This window comes from Pseudogymnoascus verrucosus, assembly GCF_001662655.1.
Source record: "Pseudogymnoascus verrucosus strain UAMH 10579 unplaced genomic scaffold scaffold_10, whole genome shotgun sequence".
Classification (NCBI taxonomy): domain Eukaryota; kingdom Fungi; phylum Ascomycota; class Leotiomycetes; order Thelebolales; family Thelebolaceae; genus Pseudogymnoascus; species Pseudogymnoascus verrucosus.
The window spans coordinates 461,152-476,922 of NW_017263661.1; the positions used below are offsets into that span (position 1 = coordinate 461,152).

Here is a 15,771-nt window from a genome sequence, read left to right on the forward strand (position 1 = left end):
TGGTGGGCGACTCGCCCGTGTGGGCGACTCGCCCGTGAAATACGTTAGTTTAGTTTATAAATATTTGTTACGATCCTCACTTCATACTCAAAACCTCACCGAAGGCGTCGCATCATCCAATCCAAACCACCCTGCCTGGGTAGCTCAATCGGTAGAGCGTGTGACTCTTAATCTCAAGGTCGCGGGTTCGAGCCCCGCCTCGGGCTCAAATCCCGAGTTTCTCTACAAGATTCTCTCATTATCTTTTTGCACTTTTTGAGTGGCCGAAGAGTGGATCAACTCCACCGTAGAAGCTCCCGGTGGCAAAGCGCCTCTCATACCTATACAGGAAACCAAAAACAACGACAATGCTTCTTCTTCTAATCTAGAGTCTAAATGCAAGCATGAATCCCCCCCTCCCCCCCCTTCACAACACCCTGGGGTCTGAAAAAACCGCTAGATCTTGCTCAGCTTCTCAGTACAGCTTTGTAATACCCTCTTCACCCCTAGCGCGCGCTCATTCGCAGAGGCCTCACGGAGCTGCTTCCCAAAGTCCTCACTCAACCCGACCCTCCCTGCCTGATCCTCCCCAAACACGCCCGCCACAACTGCATCAATTACTGCTTCTGCAGCCTCCGCGCGTTTCGTCCTCGCCACCTCGCTCCCTACACCGGACGGCACTTCCAGTAACGAAAAATAGCCCGCTGCAAGGGCATAGTTGTCTCCAGGTTGCGGTGTACCTTTAGCTAGGGCGGCGAACTTGAGTTTGGAGCGCTCATAGAGGGCCACACGTGCGTTTATGCTTGATTTCTGGCTTGCAAAGACTGCGTTCATTCGCTCGAGCAGTTGAGGGAGATGTGTGAGTGGGTTCTCTACAACCCCTGGCTCGGTGTTCACAGCGCGTATTAAGGCGGAGACACCGTTGGTGATTGTGAGCGTATCTAACGAGCTGGCTTTCTTGTCGTCCTTGTCGTCAACGTCCATTTTATCGTCGCTAATAGCCTCTTCGAGCCATGGCCAAATGACATTGTGCACCTCGGTGAAGAGGTCCGTGTCTGTTCTCGCCTCGGCGTATTCGCCCAGAGCAAGGAAAGCATGAGGGCGATATGCATCGTTATTTCGTTTCGCTTCGCGGATTGCAATCTTCGTCATTTGCGCGGTGATTTTTGGATCCTTCGACCAAAATGTCTTGCTGGCCTGTGAAAATTTGACAAAACTAGTCAAGACCTTCTCCTTGCCATCGAAGGTTTTAACAGCAAGGGCCCTTTCGAGCGCCGGCCATATAGCCGTGGAGTGTGGGATGCTGATATCTGTGCCCGCAGAGGTTACGACATCTGCTATAGTAACAGCGGCTGTATGCTTCACTGTCCATTTAGGAGAATCGAGACGCTCGACTGCGATGTCGATAATCTCCTTCAGATATAGAAGGACAGCGCGAGAACCGCCGACATTCTCATCCCAAGTTTTAGTAAACTGATCTCTAACATGCTCGTCAAAGTCATGCTTAGCCATGAAAACAAAGGGCAGGAACTCAGTTGCGAGTGCATTGAACCGGTCTGTCGCAAATTTAGACATTGCGTATATGATGTCTGCAGATACCTGCCGGTGAGACTCGTCTTCGGCTGCGAAATATAAATTCTTTGAATAAGTTGCGAGTTTGAGAATTTGCTGATTCGAACCAAGCCGGGCTAGGTAGCCTGCAGCTCGGGCATATGCTGCGCTGACAGTGGAATTCCGATCGCGGACGGCCTTTTCCATATCCTTCAAAAAGATATCTGCGTGGGGCTTAAATAAGAAAGAATGTCTGGTCGCAAGACTAACGAGTACACCACTGCATCCAACTTTTGAAGGCATACCAACAGCTGTCTTGATGACGTTTTCCAGATGGGGCACCAGATCTTTCATTGTCTTATCGTCTAGAAGATCTAAGCATCGTTCGATGGCTTCCATCATTGGTGAATGCGAAATAGCAGTACTGCGGGCTTCATCAATCTTCTCTTGCGTGGTATCGTACTTTGCAGCGTTCATGTGAAGATAATTGATGATATCTGGCTCCAGTGTGCTCAAAAGGCCCAATATTTGTTCGATGAGACTAGGAATAAATGGCAGTAGTGTTTTTCCACCGCTCTTTACAAGCTTCAGAACGGTATCGTATGCGAATTTCTGAACCTCATTTGACGGGCTTTCGAGACCCCGCGTCGAGAATAGGAAGGGCATGACCTCTTTCAGCATAACCTGAGCATTTTTGGAGGATGTACCAGCTTCAAGCTGTCGTACGAGAATCCCAGTGAGGACTTGGCACAACTTCTCAGCCGCCTTTCTGACAGATCCTTTGATATCATCGAGAACCTTGAAAGCAACTTCCCAGATTTGAGCCAGGTATTTCTCGTACTTTTCAAACTGCCGTCCTTGAACTAGGTCCGCAATAGCCGCGCAACTTGCTTCTCTCGTACGCCATTCTTTACCCAGGATGTTCTTTAGTAGGTCATCCATGATTGCATCAAAGTGCTCGTCGATGACAGCCGTGGGTGATTTGACGAGGGCATTCCAGATGTCGTTCATAGATCTCTGTACGTTCGGGTTTGGATCAAAGCGGTATCTAAATAGCTTAGGGTACAGCTTTGGATCAACTGCAGACTCGGACAAGATACTGCTGAGACCAAATCTTCCAAAGGCAGCTCTTGTTGACCACGTTGCAGCATTAGAAGCCAAAGACATGAACTTGTAAACGAGACTCTGGTCTCCAACTTCCGCAGCAAGTGACATAATATCTTTATAAGACGTGACAGATTCGCCATTGCCGGTTGGAAGGGCACCGGGTTCGAAAAGTTCAGTGTCTTCCTCGACTTTAATTTTTGTTGAAGTTCCGGTAAATGATGCCACCAAATCTGCAACGAGACGCTCTCGGAGGTCCTTATCACCTTGTTCATACACAAGACTCAGCCCCCGTGATGCAGTTTCTTGGACGAGGTCATCTCGTGCTGATAATAGGCCCATAAATGCTGCTTGGCACTCTCGTAGTCGGCTTTGAATCTCTTGGAGGTGTCCACAGTATTGGATTAAAGAAAAGAGCCAAATTCCAGAGGCTTTTTTCAACGAGGGTTTGGTGTTTTTGCAATCTTTCAAGATTTTGCTGACTACACCCTCCAGTGTTGATGATCTTGTTGGGCCCTTGTAGTTTGCTTCGACGTCCAAAGTAAGAATCAAAGAGTCGGACTCCCATCCCGTTGAAGCCACTGCCAACGCCTCGCCGACTGTGAAATGAACTTCGGCTTGTCTCAGCTCATGCAGTTCATACAAACCCTTTAGTATTATAGCGAGTGGTGACTCTGGAGTCTCAAGAGTCTCCTCATCAAAGATCAGGGTAAATCTACCAAGAGCTGAGATCGCCTTCTCATTTCCTTTCTTTGCTTCTGTTGTCAGCACCTTGATGATTGCAACTGCATCATCAGGAGAGGCCTCAAGTCGGGCTTCAGTTACTAGATCCACGGTGCTAAGGAGGCCAATGGCTATAAACGCAGATTCTTTGTTACTGGCGTCAGTTGCATTGCTGGCCATGTTCAGAATCAGCGTGACAGCTTCATCTATCAGTGCTACTTCAACATCGGCAATGCGTCCATAGAAGACGGCGCGACTCAGAAGGTACGAGACGGCAATTGTTGAACCGTGAACCTTATTTGCTCCTGCTCCAACTGCCGAATCCCAAAGCTTAACAGACTGAATAAGTGCTTGTAATATTTTGTTCAGTTGATCTGCTTCACTCGACGGATGGGCTCCAAGCATGCCCAGAGACTGAGCCGCAGTCTGCCTTGTTGCAACGTCGTTGGAAGCGATGGCTGGTAATAACTCAGAGGCTCGAGTGGCGAGTTCGGATAGACATGCCTGGGGCGCTAATGCTCCCAGTTCAACAAGTGATTTTCCGCAGTCTTCGAGCCCTTTACCATGCTTCCATAGCATTCCTTCAAATGCCGCAGTAAAAAAGATGCTCAAGTCCTCATGGCTTATAGTTTTCATATGATCTTTGACTAATTGTCGCGACGACTTATCTGTTCGGAGTAGCACATTGAGCTGGCGTTCCCAATCTGCCTCGCTGCCAATATCCTTCCCTTGCTGCGTCGCTGCTATTAGAAGCATTCGGCGGCAGTAAGCAACAGCATGATGGAAGGCGTTTATTCTATTCCCTGAGAAGTTACCGAAGACGGAGACGCTGTCGATATCCATGCCGGTGAGCATGGTGTTGGCGATATGGGAGTTTTCCATGAGAGTTTTCCCGGTAAAGAATACTCTGACAAGCTCGCCCCAATTCGGAAGAACGAGGTCATTCGTTCCTTCTGATAGATTGAGCAGACGGTACCAATATGGATCCTGAATTGAATTAGTTATTTTAAATTCAATTCTGGACAGGGGAAGAAATCGAGTTACTCACCAAGCCTTTATTACCCTCTTCAAGCACGTCGCTTCTTTCCTCCGCGGGGCTTCCCAGAGCGAGAATATCTACCCATCTCCCCACAACATCGCTATACTCAAGGCAGCGATTTGCCCAGCGTACGGTCACAAACTTAGCGCTGCGTACGATAGTGTCATCTTTCTCTTGTAACATATAAGAAAGCAACAGTGACCGAAGTTCGTCTCGCAATGAAGAGTCCAATGGACCAGAAAATGCATTTAACAGACTTGCCAATGCCCCTTCAATGCTAATGAAAATGCTTTCAGACGACCTTTCTTCAGTCAGAGACCGAAACAGCCAACGAATGAGATCAAGGCCAGGTTCAAGGACAGTTGATGGTACTGTCTTTGCCATTGAGCCAAGGGTCTCATATGCCAATGCTCGAAGAGCCAGTTCATCAGTAGACCGACTGTTGGGCACTGGCCAACCTTGCTCTTCAATGAAAGAACGGAGGAAGGTTATGATAGAAGGAGCGGCACGCTTTAAGTCATCCGGTGAACCCATTCTAGAAACCCAATTCATGAAGTTGAACATTGCGTTCCGCAATTTCAAGGCTTCCAGTCCTTGCACAGGAGGAGCATCAGGCATGGCCGGTTGTATGCTTCCCTGAACAATTCGGACAATCTTATCTGGATATGTTGTTGACGCAGTAGATTTTGCCATCAACGTGAGAATACGTGTCTGAAGTGGCGGCTTCGAAGACATATATATATCGAAAAGCTTGCTAATTACAGACTTATCTTCTAATGACACTGTGCTTCGTTTAAGTAAATCTTCTCCGAAACTAGAAATCCGTGAGTTGGTGTCCGCAGCTGCAAATATTGCTGGGATAAAACGTTCTGGGTCTTTGAATGCTCCGCTAGTCAGAAACTTAAGAGCCGTTATTTTGGTCTCCGTTACGTTGAGACCTTCTTGGGCTTTTGGATTCCAAGTATCCTCTTTTCCATTCTGAGTGAGAAATGCATAGTCATCAGCGGATAGACCAGTACTGGCAATGCTTCCTCCACCAGAGCCTGCAAGGGATTTGGCTGGATTGAATAAAACAAGCTTTCCAAACCAAGAAGCAACGAACTCCGCATCTTCTGGATGTTCGTCAAGGCCTAGCTTGGTACGAAGTTCGTCATCTTCCTTGCTCCCTCTTACCGGTAGCCTCATCTGTGGCAACAGGCGTAAGAAGAGATTAAAAACTGTGGTACAAGTAGGCTTGCCGGCATCTTTGGCGATCCCGTGCAGCAGGATTGGCAGTAGATCAATTTGTTCCTACTGCTGTCAGTTAAATCTTAAGGGCCTGTAAAGACGACGGACAGTTGAGGAAAGCTTGCCAATACTCTGCTGAATGAAGAGTAAGTCAAAGTGCCGTATCATGGACGACTCCGGGTTGTCTTTATACTGCTGCAGCAGCGCTGCAACTGGCAGGACAACATTTCTGCGTGCTGTTAGCTATGAGTATAGTAACCCCGCCGCCACAGACAAACTCACTGGTTTCCCGAGAGTCTAATTTTTATATGCTGACAAGTTGCAATAACCTACACAGGTCAATAAGTGGACACCAGATGGAAAATATTAATAAGCCAAAATACATTACCTTGTTTCGTACTGCTTGGTGTTCACTTCCAAGCTTTAGAAGCACGGGAGGAAGATACACCTTCAGAACCGATTCAAGCTTCTCGTCCTTGGCAAGAGCTATCCTCATCTCAACTTTACCAACGAGCTCCAGCTCGCGGGCTTCGGATGGGGCGGACGATGCCATTATGCCTCGCTCCCCACTGCTCGGATACGGCAATGATTATAAAGACACGCGCTGAACTCAAAAAACCATCGCTTCAGGGGAAGCAATCGAAAGTGTAAGATGGAGGAGTAAAGTGAAATAAGGAATGAGAGAACTACTCTCCGTATAATGTAGTTTGAAGGAGACTCGTAACTCTAGGTCTGCCTTAATCCTTCTTCGCCACAAGCCTATTCCTATCTCGTAGTCGGCGAACGAGCAGGCAGTTATGGTGATGTGTGTACTTAAGACGTGACACCGGGTATATTATAATCCGACCCGACGTCACCGGAGGGCTTATCCAGGAACTTCCAAAGCCCACCACGTCGGTGGCCAGGTCCGTTGGCTATTGCATCACCTTACGTTAGCTATCATCGACGGCGAAAAAGGATTCACATTTTTCTCCCAATCTCTACTTTACCTCCCCAGGGTCCGCAAATTCATTCGGACACAGCAAGTCTGGAAAGTTCATAGTTTCGACCAAATACCAGTTTTCGGCGGGGCAAGGCACCTTGGAACTATCTGCACTTAGCACGATAGCCCGCCACTACAAACGAACCATAAATCCACACAACCTCACCCCGCTACGTTTGTCAACAACACCACGTCCTTTCATCCCTTCCATCGACGAGGAATATAATCTTCTTTGACTCAACTCCAACCCGAGAATTTCATCGCTCGGTAGGCGTCATGGACGACGCAGTGGGGGATTTCTGCGCCATCACTGGCGCAACTCCCCAGGTTGCACGACACTTCCTGAACCTTTCCGATAGCAACCCAAACCAAGCAATACAACTGTTCTTCGACTCACCCGAGCTGGCATCTGCCGCGAACGAGGAATCTCAACAAATACCAGCTGCTCCAGCTGCATCCAGTCGCCCTCCAGCGAGGAGTACTTCGGGGGGTCGCGAAGACGAACATGGAGTCGTCCACCTAGACTCAGACAGCGACGACAACGTAATGGACGAAACCGATGATGATTTTGTGGAAACATCGCATACACCGCCGGCTCCAGCTCCATCGACCGCTCCACAAAACTCTGCATACGAAGACGACGAAGCTATGGCACGAAGGCTCCAAGAAGAGATGTACGCGGGGGGCGATATGGGTGGAGACTTTGACGCAGATGGCGTGAGAGCTCCTCTCGCAAGAACAACCGAGACACTGGTCGGACCAGGTGCGGACTGGGGCCCAGAAGATACGCAGAGCAACGCCCTCCAGCAGCTGCGTCAGAGGGCGGCCATGGCGAGACCAAGTAAGTCGATTCGTGAAGGGACAAGGGCTATTTCATTTCACTAATCCCATCCAGGAGGGAGGGCCAGCGTTTTCAACCAATACGCATCTTCATCTTCGATATGGGAAAATGCCGATGCTGGACCTGCAGCGCATAGAGAAGGTCTGGCGGCTGCCACGGGGGGTCAATCAGAGACATCTACGAAAGCTGCTAGACTTGCAGAACTCTTCCGACCTCCATTCGAGCTAATCTCACGCCTTTCTTGGGATGATGCCCGCGATCTGGGAAAAGAGGAGGAGAAGTGGATTTTAGTCAATATCCAGGACTCCGCCGTTTTCGATTGCCAAGCCCTTAATCGCGACATCTGGAAGCACGAGGGAATCAAAGAGACTGTCAAAGAGAACTTCATCTTCATGCAGTACTCCAAGGATGACCCAGCTGGACAGCAATACATCCAATACTACTTCCAGCAATATGAGGACCAAAATGCGTACCCACACATCGCCATTGTCGACCCTCGTACGGGCGAGCAGCTGAAGGTCTGGTCTGGCCCACCAGCTCCCAAGTCCATGGATTTCCTAATGCAACTCCACGAGTTCCTTGATCGCTACAGCTTGGACGTCACCGTCAAGAACCCAGTCGCCAGGCGAAAGGCCGAGAAACCTCCATCCATGGAAGTCGAAAAACTCACCGAACAACAAATGATGGATCTCGCACTCCAGAACAGCCTGTCGAATGGCGCTGACACCGAAAGGAAGCACCATGATCCCGATGATCTGACCAAAAGCATCGGTGACATCAGCAAGGGCAAAGGAAAAGAGGAGGAAGAGCCAGAAGCCCAAGATGAGGAAATGGAAGACGTCAACGAAGAGGTTAACCCTGCATTTGCGAGCATACCATCTGATCAGCCTCATACGGAACCTACCCCTGACCCAGTCACCACAACGCGCATCCAGTTCAAGCACTCCGGCGGCCGCGTCGTGCGCCGCTTCAACGTCGCGGATCCCGTGCGGAGGATCTACGAATGGCTGAAGTCCGATCCTATTGATGGCAAGATCGGCGTCGCGTTTGAGCTCAAGAAGAGCATGGGTGGCGACCTCATTGAGATCCTGGACCAGCCGATCGCCGATTCGGGACTGAAGAATGGGACGGTTATGGTGGAGTATTTAGAGGGTTAGTGAGGTGTGGGGGTTGGGTTAGATGAGATAAGGGCATTTGCATCGGGCTTTATGAATGGATGGATGGATGGGTGTGATAGGGGGCGTTTGGCTTGAGAGGTAATGATCACGGTCTAGATCTAGAATGGAGGAGAGAGAGAGGAGTGAGGTAGCTCATGTCATAGAATGGAGACGGTGGTGGCCACATCTGGACCACGCCTGGCTCGTAACAGAGAAGAGAGTAGCTAGCAGCCGCCGATCTTTTGAGGACGCGGATTTCAACAGAATGAGAGGCTCATATAAGCTGGAGCAGAAGTAGTAATATACATCATCTCAAAAATAAACTGCAAACGGCCGTAAATCATAGTCTAGGGTATAGCAATAGCAAAAGCAAAAACAAGTTAACGATGAAACACATGCGCTCCCGGAACCCACGTCTTATCCCTAACACAATACCACGAATCCGTCTCACTCGTTCCCTCCCCCTGCCCCTGACTCTGATCAATACTCGCATACAGACTCAACCCATGCTTCTCCAGGCACTCCAACAGCCTCAACAGCAACAACCTCGTACTCATCGTCTGCTCCCCACTCGCCACCCACGGCCTCCCATGAATCTTAAACTCCCACGCCCCCAACGCCCTATCCTTCCACGCCTCCTCCTGCAACAACCTCATCCCCACCAACACCTCCCTCACCGCCGCCTTGAGCATTTCATCCGCCCCAATCAGCCGCAGCCGGTCCGACTGATTAAAACTAATCGCGATCCACTCCGCCGGCGGCGGCGGCGCCTGCTGCTGCCGGAACACAATCGTATCCTTATCCAGCTCCTTCTTGCTGCAATCCGTGCTGACGTGGAAGATCCACCCCGAGCGGTACAGGTAGGCGAGGATCTCGCGCATGACGATGCGGGAAGGGATGGCGTCGCGGCCTTGGCCTGACCAGGGGTAGCTGCAGAGTTTGAATTCGTGGGAGGGGCCGTAGGGGGATTCGCGCTGGATGCCGAAGGGGTAGGAGGCCTTGATGGTGGCGCGGATGCCGTCGATGGTTTGGGTGGGGAATTGGAGGCAGCGGATGCGGTCGCTGCGGTGGAGGGAGAGGCTGGCGAAGGAGGTGCTGAAGGAGGGGGGGGCGGGGGGGTAGGAGGGTGCGGCGGTGTAGGAGGGGGGTTGTTGCGAGGGGCCGCTGGAGGGTTTTTCGGGAAAGAGGGGGTTCATTTTGAGGAGGGTGTTCTGAGAATTTTTGGTGCCAATAGGCTGCTCACTGAGCGTAGCTGTGTGTATATCGAGTTCGAGGGATATTGGGCTTGAATCACACCCTGTGGAATGATGAGTGAGTGCGAGAGAACGCAGACGAAGAGCTGATGAAATAGAGATTCCAAAGAATCAATCCATAACCTACCTATCTATATATATATATAAATAAATTCAGAAGGATCGCTCCTCTAAATCTCTCACTTCGAGGCTGTGTGGTGCCAAGTATGCAAGGCTGGGGATCTGACAGGAAGGCGCCAGGGCTGAGCCACGGATACGATACCCAAGTTGGCGGTATGTCGCGCTGGCGTGACGTACGATCGGCCTCGTTATTTCTGTGCAGGAGAGTGCAGGAGAGTGCAGTAGAGAATGACCTGTACAGTACATAGTCCTGTACATAAATGACTCCTAAGGTTATATTCTACTTCTATCTAGTTTCTAGTTTCTAGTACTCTACTATTTGGTAAGGTACTATTGGTAAGAATACAGCCGTTATCGCTCATCAGCCTTCCTTGCATTCCTTCTCCACCAAAGCAACCAAAAAGTAAACAAAACTGCCCTGCCAACAAACCTGGTATATATATTTCCCACAACAACTAAATAAAAAATGCCAATCGTGCACTTTTAAACCCATCGATCGCTCAATCCCAGAGGATTTACGGGATTTACAACGATTTACACGATTTACAGTCGTACTCATAAGGCCATCCAATCGGACTCGCAATACCCCAGAATATCGAAACGCCAAGTGGGAATGCCACGCTTAAGCGTTTCAGCTCCGATGCACCAAAACCCACCACGTTGCGTCAACTTACACTTTCATGCCCAGCTAAATCAAACTTGTATACCCATTCATACATACGCCGGGATAGTTTAGTAGATGCCCTGGGTGATTGTTTATGCGAATCTGCAACTCATACACTCCTTTACACTCTATTTTTGACTTTTTGTTTTAAGTGGTTCTCCAGCGAATGTGTAGCTCCTTCCTTCCTTGTTCTCTCTGATCGCGGCGGGATAAGGCGCGTCTATCTGTCCGCTGCAAGTCTGCCCAAGATCCCAACGGCGACCGACTTTCTTTGAGCTTTGCTATATCGCCCCAGAGAACGATATATTCCACGACCAATACGCGATTTCGACGCGTCAAGAACGAAAAGAATACCAGCTGCGACTCAGCTTGGGGGAATACAGCGGGAAGCAAGGCGAACCCAGTAACCCAGCTCCCATTCAGATAAGGAAATCGCTAGAGTTACACAAAAAGCTCCACAACAGGGAATTCTAAATTCCCCAGACACAAAATCGAGAGAAAAACTTTGATCTGCAAAGATGACCAGCGGCATGGGAGGCTCGGTCGATCCTGAGACTCTCTATACGAAGCAGAATTGCATTGGTACGGCAGCATAGCTAATTATGCGTTTTGGAGCTCGTTGCTGACTATCTCCAGGCGGTGGGAGCTTTGGCAAAGTCTACAGAGGGTTAGCTGCCCCTCCGATTTACTATAAATTATATTTGCTAACTCCGAGAAGTGTAGACAGACGCACCGGCCAGTCCGTCGCTATCAAGGTCATCGATGTCGAAAATGCCGAAGATGAGGTCGAGGATATCATACAGGAGATCTCGATTCTGTCGGAGCTCCACTCTCCCTATGTCACACAGTACCACGGCTCATATCTCAGGGGTTCGGATTTATGGATCATAATGGAGTTCTGTTCGGGTGGAAGTTGTGCGGACTTAATGAAGCCGGGCTCGATTCAGGAGGAGTACATATCGATCATCATACGGGAGCTGCTGATGGGGCTGGACTACCTGCATGGAGATAAGAAGCTGCATAGAGATATCAAGGGTACGGATTCCATGCTGAAGGTTGAGATAATGGCTAATTTTATATCATAGCCGCCAACGTCCTCCTAGGTTCGAACGGGCAGGTAAAACTGGCAGACTTCGGCGTTTCGGGGCAGCTCTCGGCCACCATGACGAAGAAGAACACGTTCGTTGGCACGCCATTCTGGATGGCCCCGGAAGTTATCAAGCAGTCGGGATACGACCATAAGGCGGATATCTGGTCGCTGGGGATTACTGCGTTGGAGTTAGCGAATGGGGAACCACCGTATTCCGATATTCATCCCATGAAGGTTCTGTTCTTGATCCCAAAGAACCCTCCGCCAAAGCTTGAGGGCAACTTCACGAAGGCGTTCAAGGAGTTTGTTGAGCTATGTTTACAGCGAGACCCGAGGGATCGGCCGTCGGCAAGGGACTTACTGAAGCATCCATTTGTACGCCGGGCGAAGAAGACTTCCTATCTTACGGAACTCATTGAACGTCATGAGCGATGGGCAATGAACCACAAGAGCGATGCGGAAGACTCTGATGAGGAGCGAGACCAACCTCAACAAATGAGCCAGGAGAATGAAGACTTGTGGGATTTCGGTACTGTCCGGCCTGCTGGCGGGAAAGGGGGCAGTCGATTTGGTCTTGGCGCTATGGGAGAGTCTGCTACAAATGCCAGGTCTTCAAGGTCTTCTGAATCGGGCGACGACTACGCAGAGAGGCCGCGAGAACGGTCACCAACGAAAATGAAGGACTCTGGGTACATTTCCAGTGTCGATACGGTGAAGGCACAGGTTCAAGGTGGAAGGCAAGTTTCACCACAGCGACGCCCTGTACCACCGATGCCACAGCAATCACCGTCCAAAGTCCCATTACCTCCCTCCCCTATAAAACCGTTGCCGCAGTTTCCACAAACACCGCGGACAGCATCCGTAGCACCATCGGAGGCAACCGATTCACCCGATTACGACGAGTCATTGCGCGAGCAGCTGCGCAAGGACATGGTCTTCCTAAACCTAGGCGCCACGCCGTCCCCGCAGCCACCCGCTCCACCACCGCGAAACATCGTGCTGCAGCCACCACAACCACCCCAGCTCCACCTCAACACACAACAACAACAACCATCCCCCACACGACCAACCGGCCAACAGCCACTCCCCCGCCTAACCCCCATGAAGCTCCCCGAAATCCCCCCCTTCCGCGGCGGCGGCGCAAAGCCCCTCCACAACTTCACGAACCAACCACAACCCGGCCCCTCCACCTCCAAACACCCTCCCTTCCCCCCAGCCACCTCCCATAACCCGCCACAACTCCAAAATATCCCCCCGCCGCGGCAGCAGCAGCAGCAGCAGCAGCAGCCCGAGCTCATCCAGCCCGCGCCCGCCCTCCCGTCCAAACTCCTGAACAAGCAATCCGTCGACAGCCTCCGCTGCGACACGCCTCCCACCTTCCCCTCCCCGGCCCCCGAGTCCTCAGACGGCGAGCTCGATGCGCTGAACCACGTCATCTTCCCGGCGCTGGAAGAGGCGCTCAAGCGGCGCGAGGTGCATCTGCAGCGGTGGCTGCATCGGAGTGCGGCGGGGAGTCCGATCGCGACGCCGAAGACGCAGAGGGTGCAGGCGGGGCATGAACGGATTCGGAGGCTGGTGTTTAAGATTGCGAATCAGTTTAAGGAGATTGATCGGATTGATCGGGAGGAGAGGGTGGGGATGGGGAAGGAGGTGGATGTTTTTCTGGAGGGGTTGCTGGAGGAGGTGTTGGTGAGGGTGGAGCCGTTGGAGGAGGAGGAGGAGGTGATGTGATGGGCGCGGGGGGGGGTGGTTTTATGAATACCCGTGATGATGAGGTTATGCTTGTGATATGATGGTTAGAAATGGGAGTGGGCTTGGGTGGGATGGGGGGTGGGATAGATGGATGGGGTTGGGTTTGGCGTCGGCAGGGGGGTTATGGGCGTCGAGGGCATTTTAGCCATGTGTGTTGACGGATTCGCATTGTTGGGGCACTCTTCCACCCCCCGTTTTTTTTGTTATGTTGGATTGGGAATGGGGAGACCTTGGTGCGCTTTTTAGAGATAGGAGGGATGGGATGAGGTAGATGGGAAATGAAGAATTGAGACATGAGGAAAGTAGACAATGAAGAACTTAGCGGCTTGTTTGTTTGATCTTGATCTTGTTATAAGCATATATGCTGCGGTTTATAATGGAGCGTGACCGTGACAATCGTAGATCTCGGGTGTGCTATTCCAGGCAAAAACAACACAACACATACCGTCAAACTACGCTATAAAACTACGCCATAAAAACCGTACGTGGATGTTTAAGAAAGGTTTATTGTGTATGTAGGTAATTTCTTATATGACCAATCTCGCACATCCAACCCCCCTCCATCCCGTACCCCCCACCCCTAATTCATTTCCCAAACGTATATCGCTGGTACGGTCTATCTCTAAACTCATCGAACGATTCTATATATACACTCTCACTGTCGTCCCCGGAATGGCATCAAGCCACTTTACATCTTATCGAGGACCGCGCGGGTGAACTCGTTCGTGGTGCTGTTACCGCCCATGTCGCGGGTGCGGACTTGTCTAAGCACAGAGTTAGCAAGAGTGTGGTAAATAGGAAGGGGAAGGGTGAAACATACCCTGCAGCAATAACATCGTACACAGCCTTGGAGATGCGGTTGGCGTGCTCATCAAGACCAAGGTGTCTCAGCATCATGGCGCCGGAGAGCAACATGGCAGTTGGGTTAGCCTGGTCCTTGCCCTTGATATCAAGACCGACGTGACGGCATCCGGGCTCGAAGACAGCGACATCACGACCCATGTTGCAACCGGGAACGATACCGGGGCCACCGACGAGGGCAGCGCCGACGTTGGACAAAATGCCTCCGTAAAGGTTGGGCATGACCATGACGTCGAACTGCTGTGGGCGGGAGACACACTGCATGGAAGCGTTGTCGACGATCATGTCGCTGGACTCGAGGGTGGGGAACTCCTTGGCGACGGCGTTGAAGGTGTTGCGGAACAGTCCGTCGGCAAGCTTCATGATGTTGGCCTTGTGGATACAGGTGACCTTCTTGCGGTTGTTTGCGAGGGCGAAGCTGAAAGCAAACTTGGCGATGCGCTCAGACTTGGCGCGGGTGATGATCTTGAGCGACTCCACGACGCCGGGGACGGACTGGTGCTCCAGGCCGGAGTACTCGCCCTCGGTGTTCTCGCGGATGATGGCGAAGTCGACGTTCTTGTGGCGGGTCTCGTAGCCGGGGATGTTCTTGATCAGGACGACCGAGGCGTAGATGTCGAGCTCCTGGCGGAGAGCGACGTTGAAGGACTGGTGGCCGGAGCGTTCGACGGGGGTGTGGAGAATGCCCTTGAGGCCGATCTTGTTGCGCTTCAGGGAGGCGATGGACTCGCGGAAGAGCTCCTCGGAGTGCTTTCTTCCGGACTCGAGACCGGAGACATCGACTTGCTCCCACTCAATGGGGACGTTGTCGGCCTTGAAGACGGTCTTCACGGATTCTGTGATCTCGGCTCCGATACCATCACCTGGGATGAGGGTAACTGTGTATTTGGAGCCATACTTGGTAGGCTGGCGGAGTGAATTGGTAAGCAAGTGGCCTCTTGACGACGTAGGGATCGAGTTCTAGTACCTTGAAGATATCACTCTGCACGCTTGCGAAAGACCTGCGGATCTCAGCAGAGGTGCTCGACGACGCGGAAGTGGCGTTCCTCACAAGGCCCTGATAAGAGACGAAACGTTAGCCACAGAAGTTGATTTGCGCGATTTTCACGCCATTGCCAATGGTTGAAGGGCAGAAATCAGAATTGCTTACTTGCGCCGAGCGAGCAGAGCTTCGGGACAGCATGTCGCAGGTGGTAGAAAGAGGGTTTGGGTAGGAATGTTGAACTGGCAATCTCTTGCTCCGGATGACCGCGTGAAAAGTAGTTACAGCCTTGGATATCCCGCAGTCGCTTAGTAGTTGGAGAAATCGTCACGTGTTGGGGTTGGCGCCTGTCAAGAACAACGTAAACTCATTGGCGTAAAATTCTTGGCGATGGCAACGTTCCTTTCGTCCATTTTTAGAGGCAATCCACATTTTTCACGAGAAAT

The 15,771-nt window shown here is 51.1% G+C and overlaps 5 protein-coding genes and 1 non-coding gene across 6 annotated transcripts; 3 read left to right on the forward strand and 3 right to left on the reverse strand.

Moving 5' to 3' along the window:
• Positions 1-132: 132 nt before the first annotated feature.
• On the forward strand, positions 133-206 carry VE01_03400 (the record flags this gene model as incomplete). The annotated part of the gene is made up of 1 exon: positions 133-206. It is a non-coding gene; the product is annotated as a tRNA-Lys (tRNA).
• Positions 207-399: 193 nt separating this feature from the next.
• ECM29 (proteasome component M29) lies at positions 400-6,396 on the reverse strand. Its single transcript, XM_018272891.2, has 5 exons — positions 6,012-6,396; positions 5,906-5,952; positions 5,732-5,852; positions 4,406-5,686; positions 400-4,344 (listed from the first exon to the last, which is right to left on the reverse strand). Exons 1-5 carry the CDS (start codon positions 6,174-6,176, stop codon positions 436-438), a joined length of 5,523 nt encoding a protein of 1,840 aa, XP_018132452.1. The 5' UTR covers positions 6,177-6,396; the 3' UTR covers positions 400-435.
• On the forward strand, positions 6,306-8,989 carry VE01_03402 (uncharacterized protein). Its single transcript, XM_018272892.2, has 2 exons — positions 6,306-7,446; positions 7,501-8,989. The coding sequence occupies exons 1-2, from the start codon at positions 6,882-6,884 to the stop codon at positions 8,601-8,603; spliced, it is 1,668 nt and encodes a 555-aa protein (XP_018132453.1). The 5' UTR covers positions 6,306-6,881; the 3' UTR covers positions 8,604-8,989.
• VE01_03403 (uncharacterized protein) lies at positions 8,875-10,161 on the reverse strand. Its single transcript, XM_018272893.2, has 2 exons — positions 9,984-10,161; positions 8,875-9,900 (listed from the first exon to the last, which is right to left on the reverse strand). The coding sequence occupies exon 2, from the start codon at positions 9,797-9,799 to the stop codon at positions 8,984-8,986; it is 816 nt and encodes a 271-aa protein (XP_018132454.1). The 5' UTR covers positions 9,800-9,900; positions 9,984-10,161; the 3' UTR covers positions 8,875-8,983.
• Positions 10,162-10,399: 238 nt separating this feature from the next.
• Positions 10,400-13,461, forward strand: SPS1 (putative protein serine/threonine kinase; the record flags this gene model as incomplete). The annotated part of the gene is made up of 4 exons (XM_018272894.2): positions 10,400-11,222; positions 11,277-11,307; positions 11,359-11,675; positions 11,726-13,461. Exons 1-4 carry the CDS (start codon positions 11,159-11,161, stop codon positions 13,459-13,461), a joined length of 2,148 nt encoding a protein of 715 aa, XP_018132448.1. The 5' UTR covers positions 10,400-11,158.
• A 353-nt stretch (positions 13,462-13,814) lies between these two features.
• Positions 13,815-15,596, reverse strand: IDH1 (isocitrate dehydrogenase (NAD(+)) idh1). The gene is made up of 4 exons (XM_018272895.2): positions 15,494-15,596; positions 15,311-15,400; positions 14,303-15,249; positions 13,815-14,246 (listed from the first exon to the last, which is right to left on the reverse strand). The coding sequence occupies exons 1-4, from the start codon at positions 15,524-15,526 to the stop codon at positions 14,171-14,173; spliced, it is 1,146 nt and encodes a 381-aa protein (XP_018132449.1). The 5' UTR covers positions 15,527-15,596; the 3' UTR covers positions 13,815-14,170.
• Positions 15,597-15,771: the final 175 nt, after the last annotated feature.

What these genes read in the sequence shown, in the direction of transcription:
- ECM29 (XM_018272891.2), bottom strand. Translation starts at nt 6,176, where the DNA reads ATGGCATCGTCCGCCCCATCCGAAGCCCGCGAGCTGGAGCTCGTTGGT. An exon ending in ATTAGACTCTCGGGAAACCA is followed by an intron (nt 5,853 to 5,905) that starts GTGAGTTTGTCT and finishes AACAGCACGCAG; the next exon opens with AAATGTTGTCCTGCCAGTTG. An exon ending in AAGAGGGTAATAAAGGCTTG is followed by an intron (nt 4,345 to 4,405) that starts GTGAGTAACTCG and finishes AATTCAATTCAG; the next exon opens with GATCCATATTGGTACCGTCT.
- VE01_03402 (XM_018272892.2), top strand. Translation starts at nt 6,882, where the DNA reads ATGGACGACGCAGTGGGGGATTTCTGCGCCATCACTGGCGCAACTCCC. An exon ending in GGCGGCCATGGCGAGACCAA is followed by an intron (nt 7,447 to 7,500) that starts GTAAGTCGATTC and finishes AATCCCATCCAG; the next exon opens with GAGGGAGGGCCAGCGTTTTC.
- VE01_03403 (XM_018272893.2), bottom strand. Translation starts at nt 9,799, where the DNA reads ATGAACCCCCTCTTTCCCGAAAAACCCTCCAGCGGCCCCTCGCAACAA.
- IDH1 (XM_018272895.2), bottom strand. Translation starts at nt 15,526, where the DNA reads ATGCTGTCCCGAAGCTCTGCTCGCTCGGCGCAA. An exon ending in TGCAGAGTGATATCTTCAAG is followed by an intron (nt 15,250 to 15,310) that starts GTACTAGAACTC and finishes TCACTCCGCCAG; the next exon opens with CCTACCAAGTATGGCTCCAA. An exon ending in TACGATGTTATTGCTGCAGG is followed by an intron (nt 14,247 to 14,302) that starts GTATGTTTCACC and finishes CTCTGTGCTTAG; the next exon opens with ACAAGTCCGCACCCGCGACA.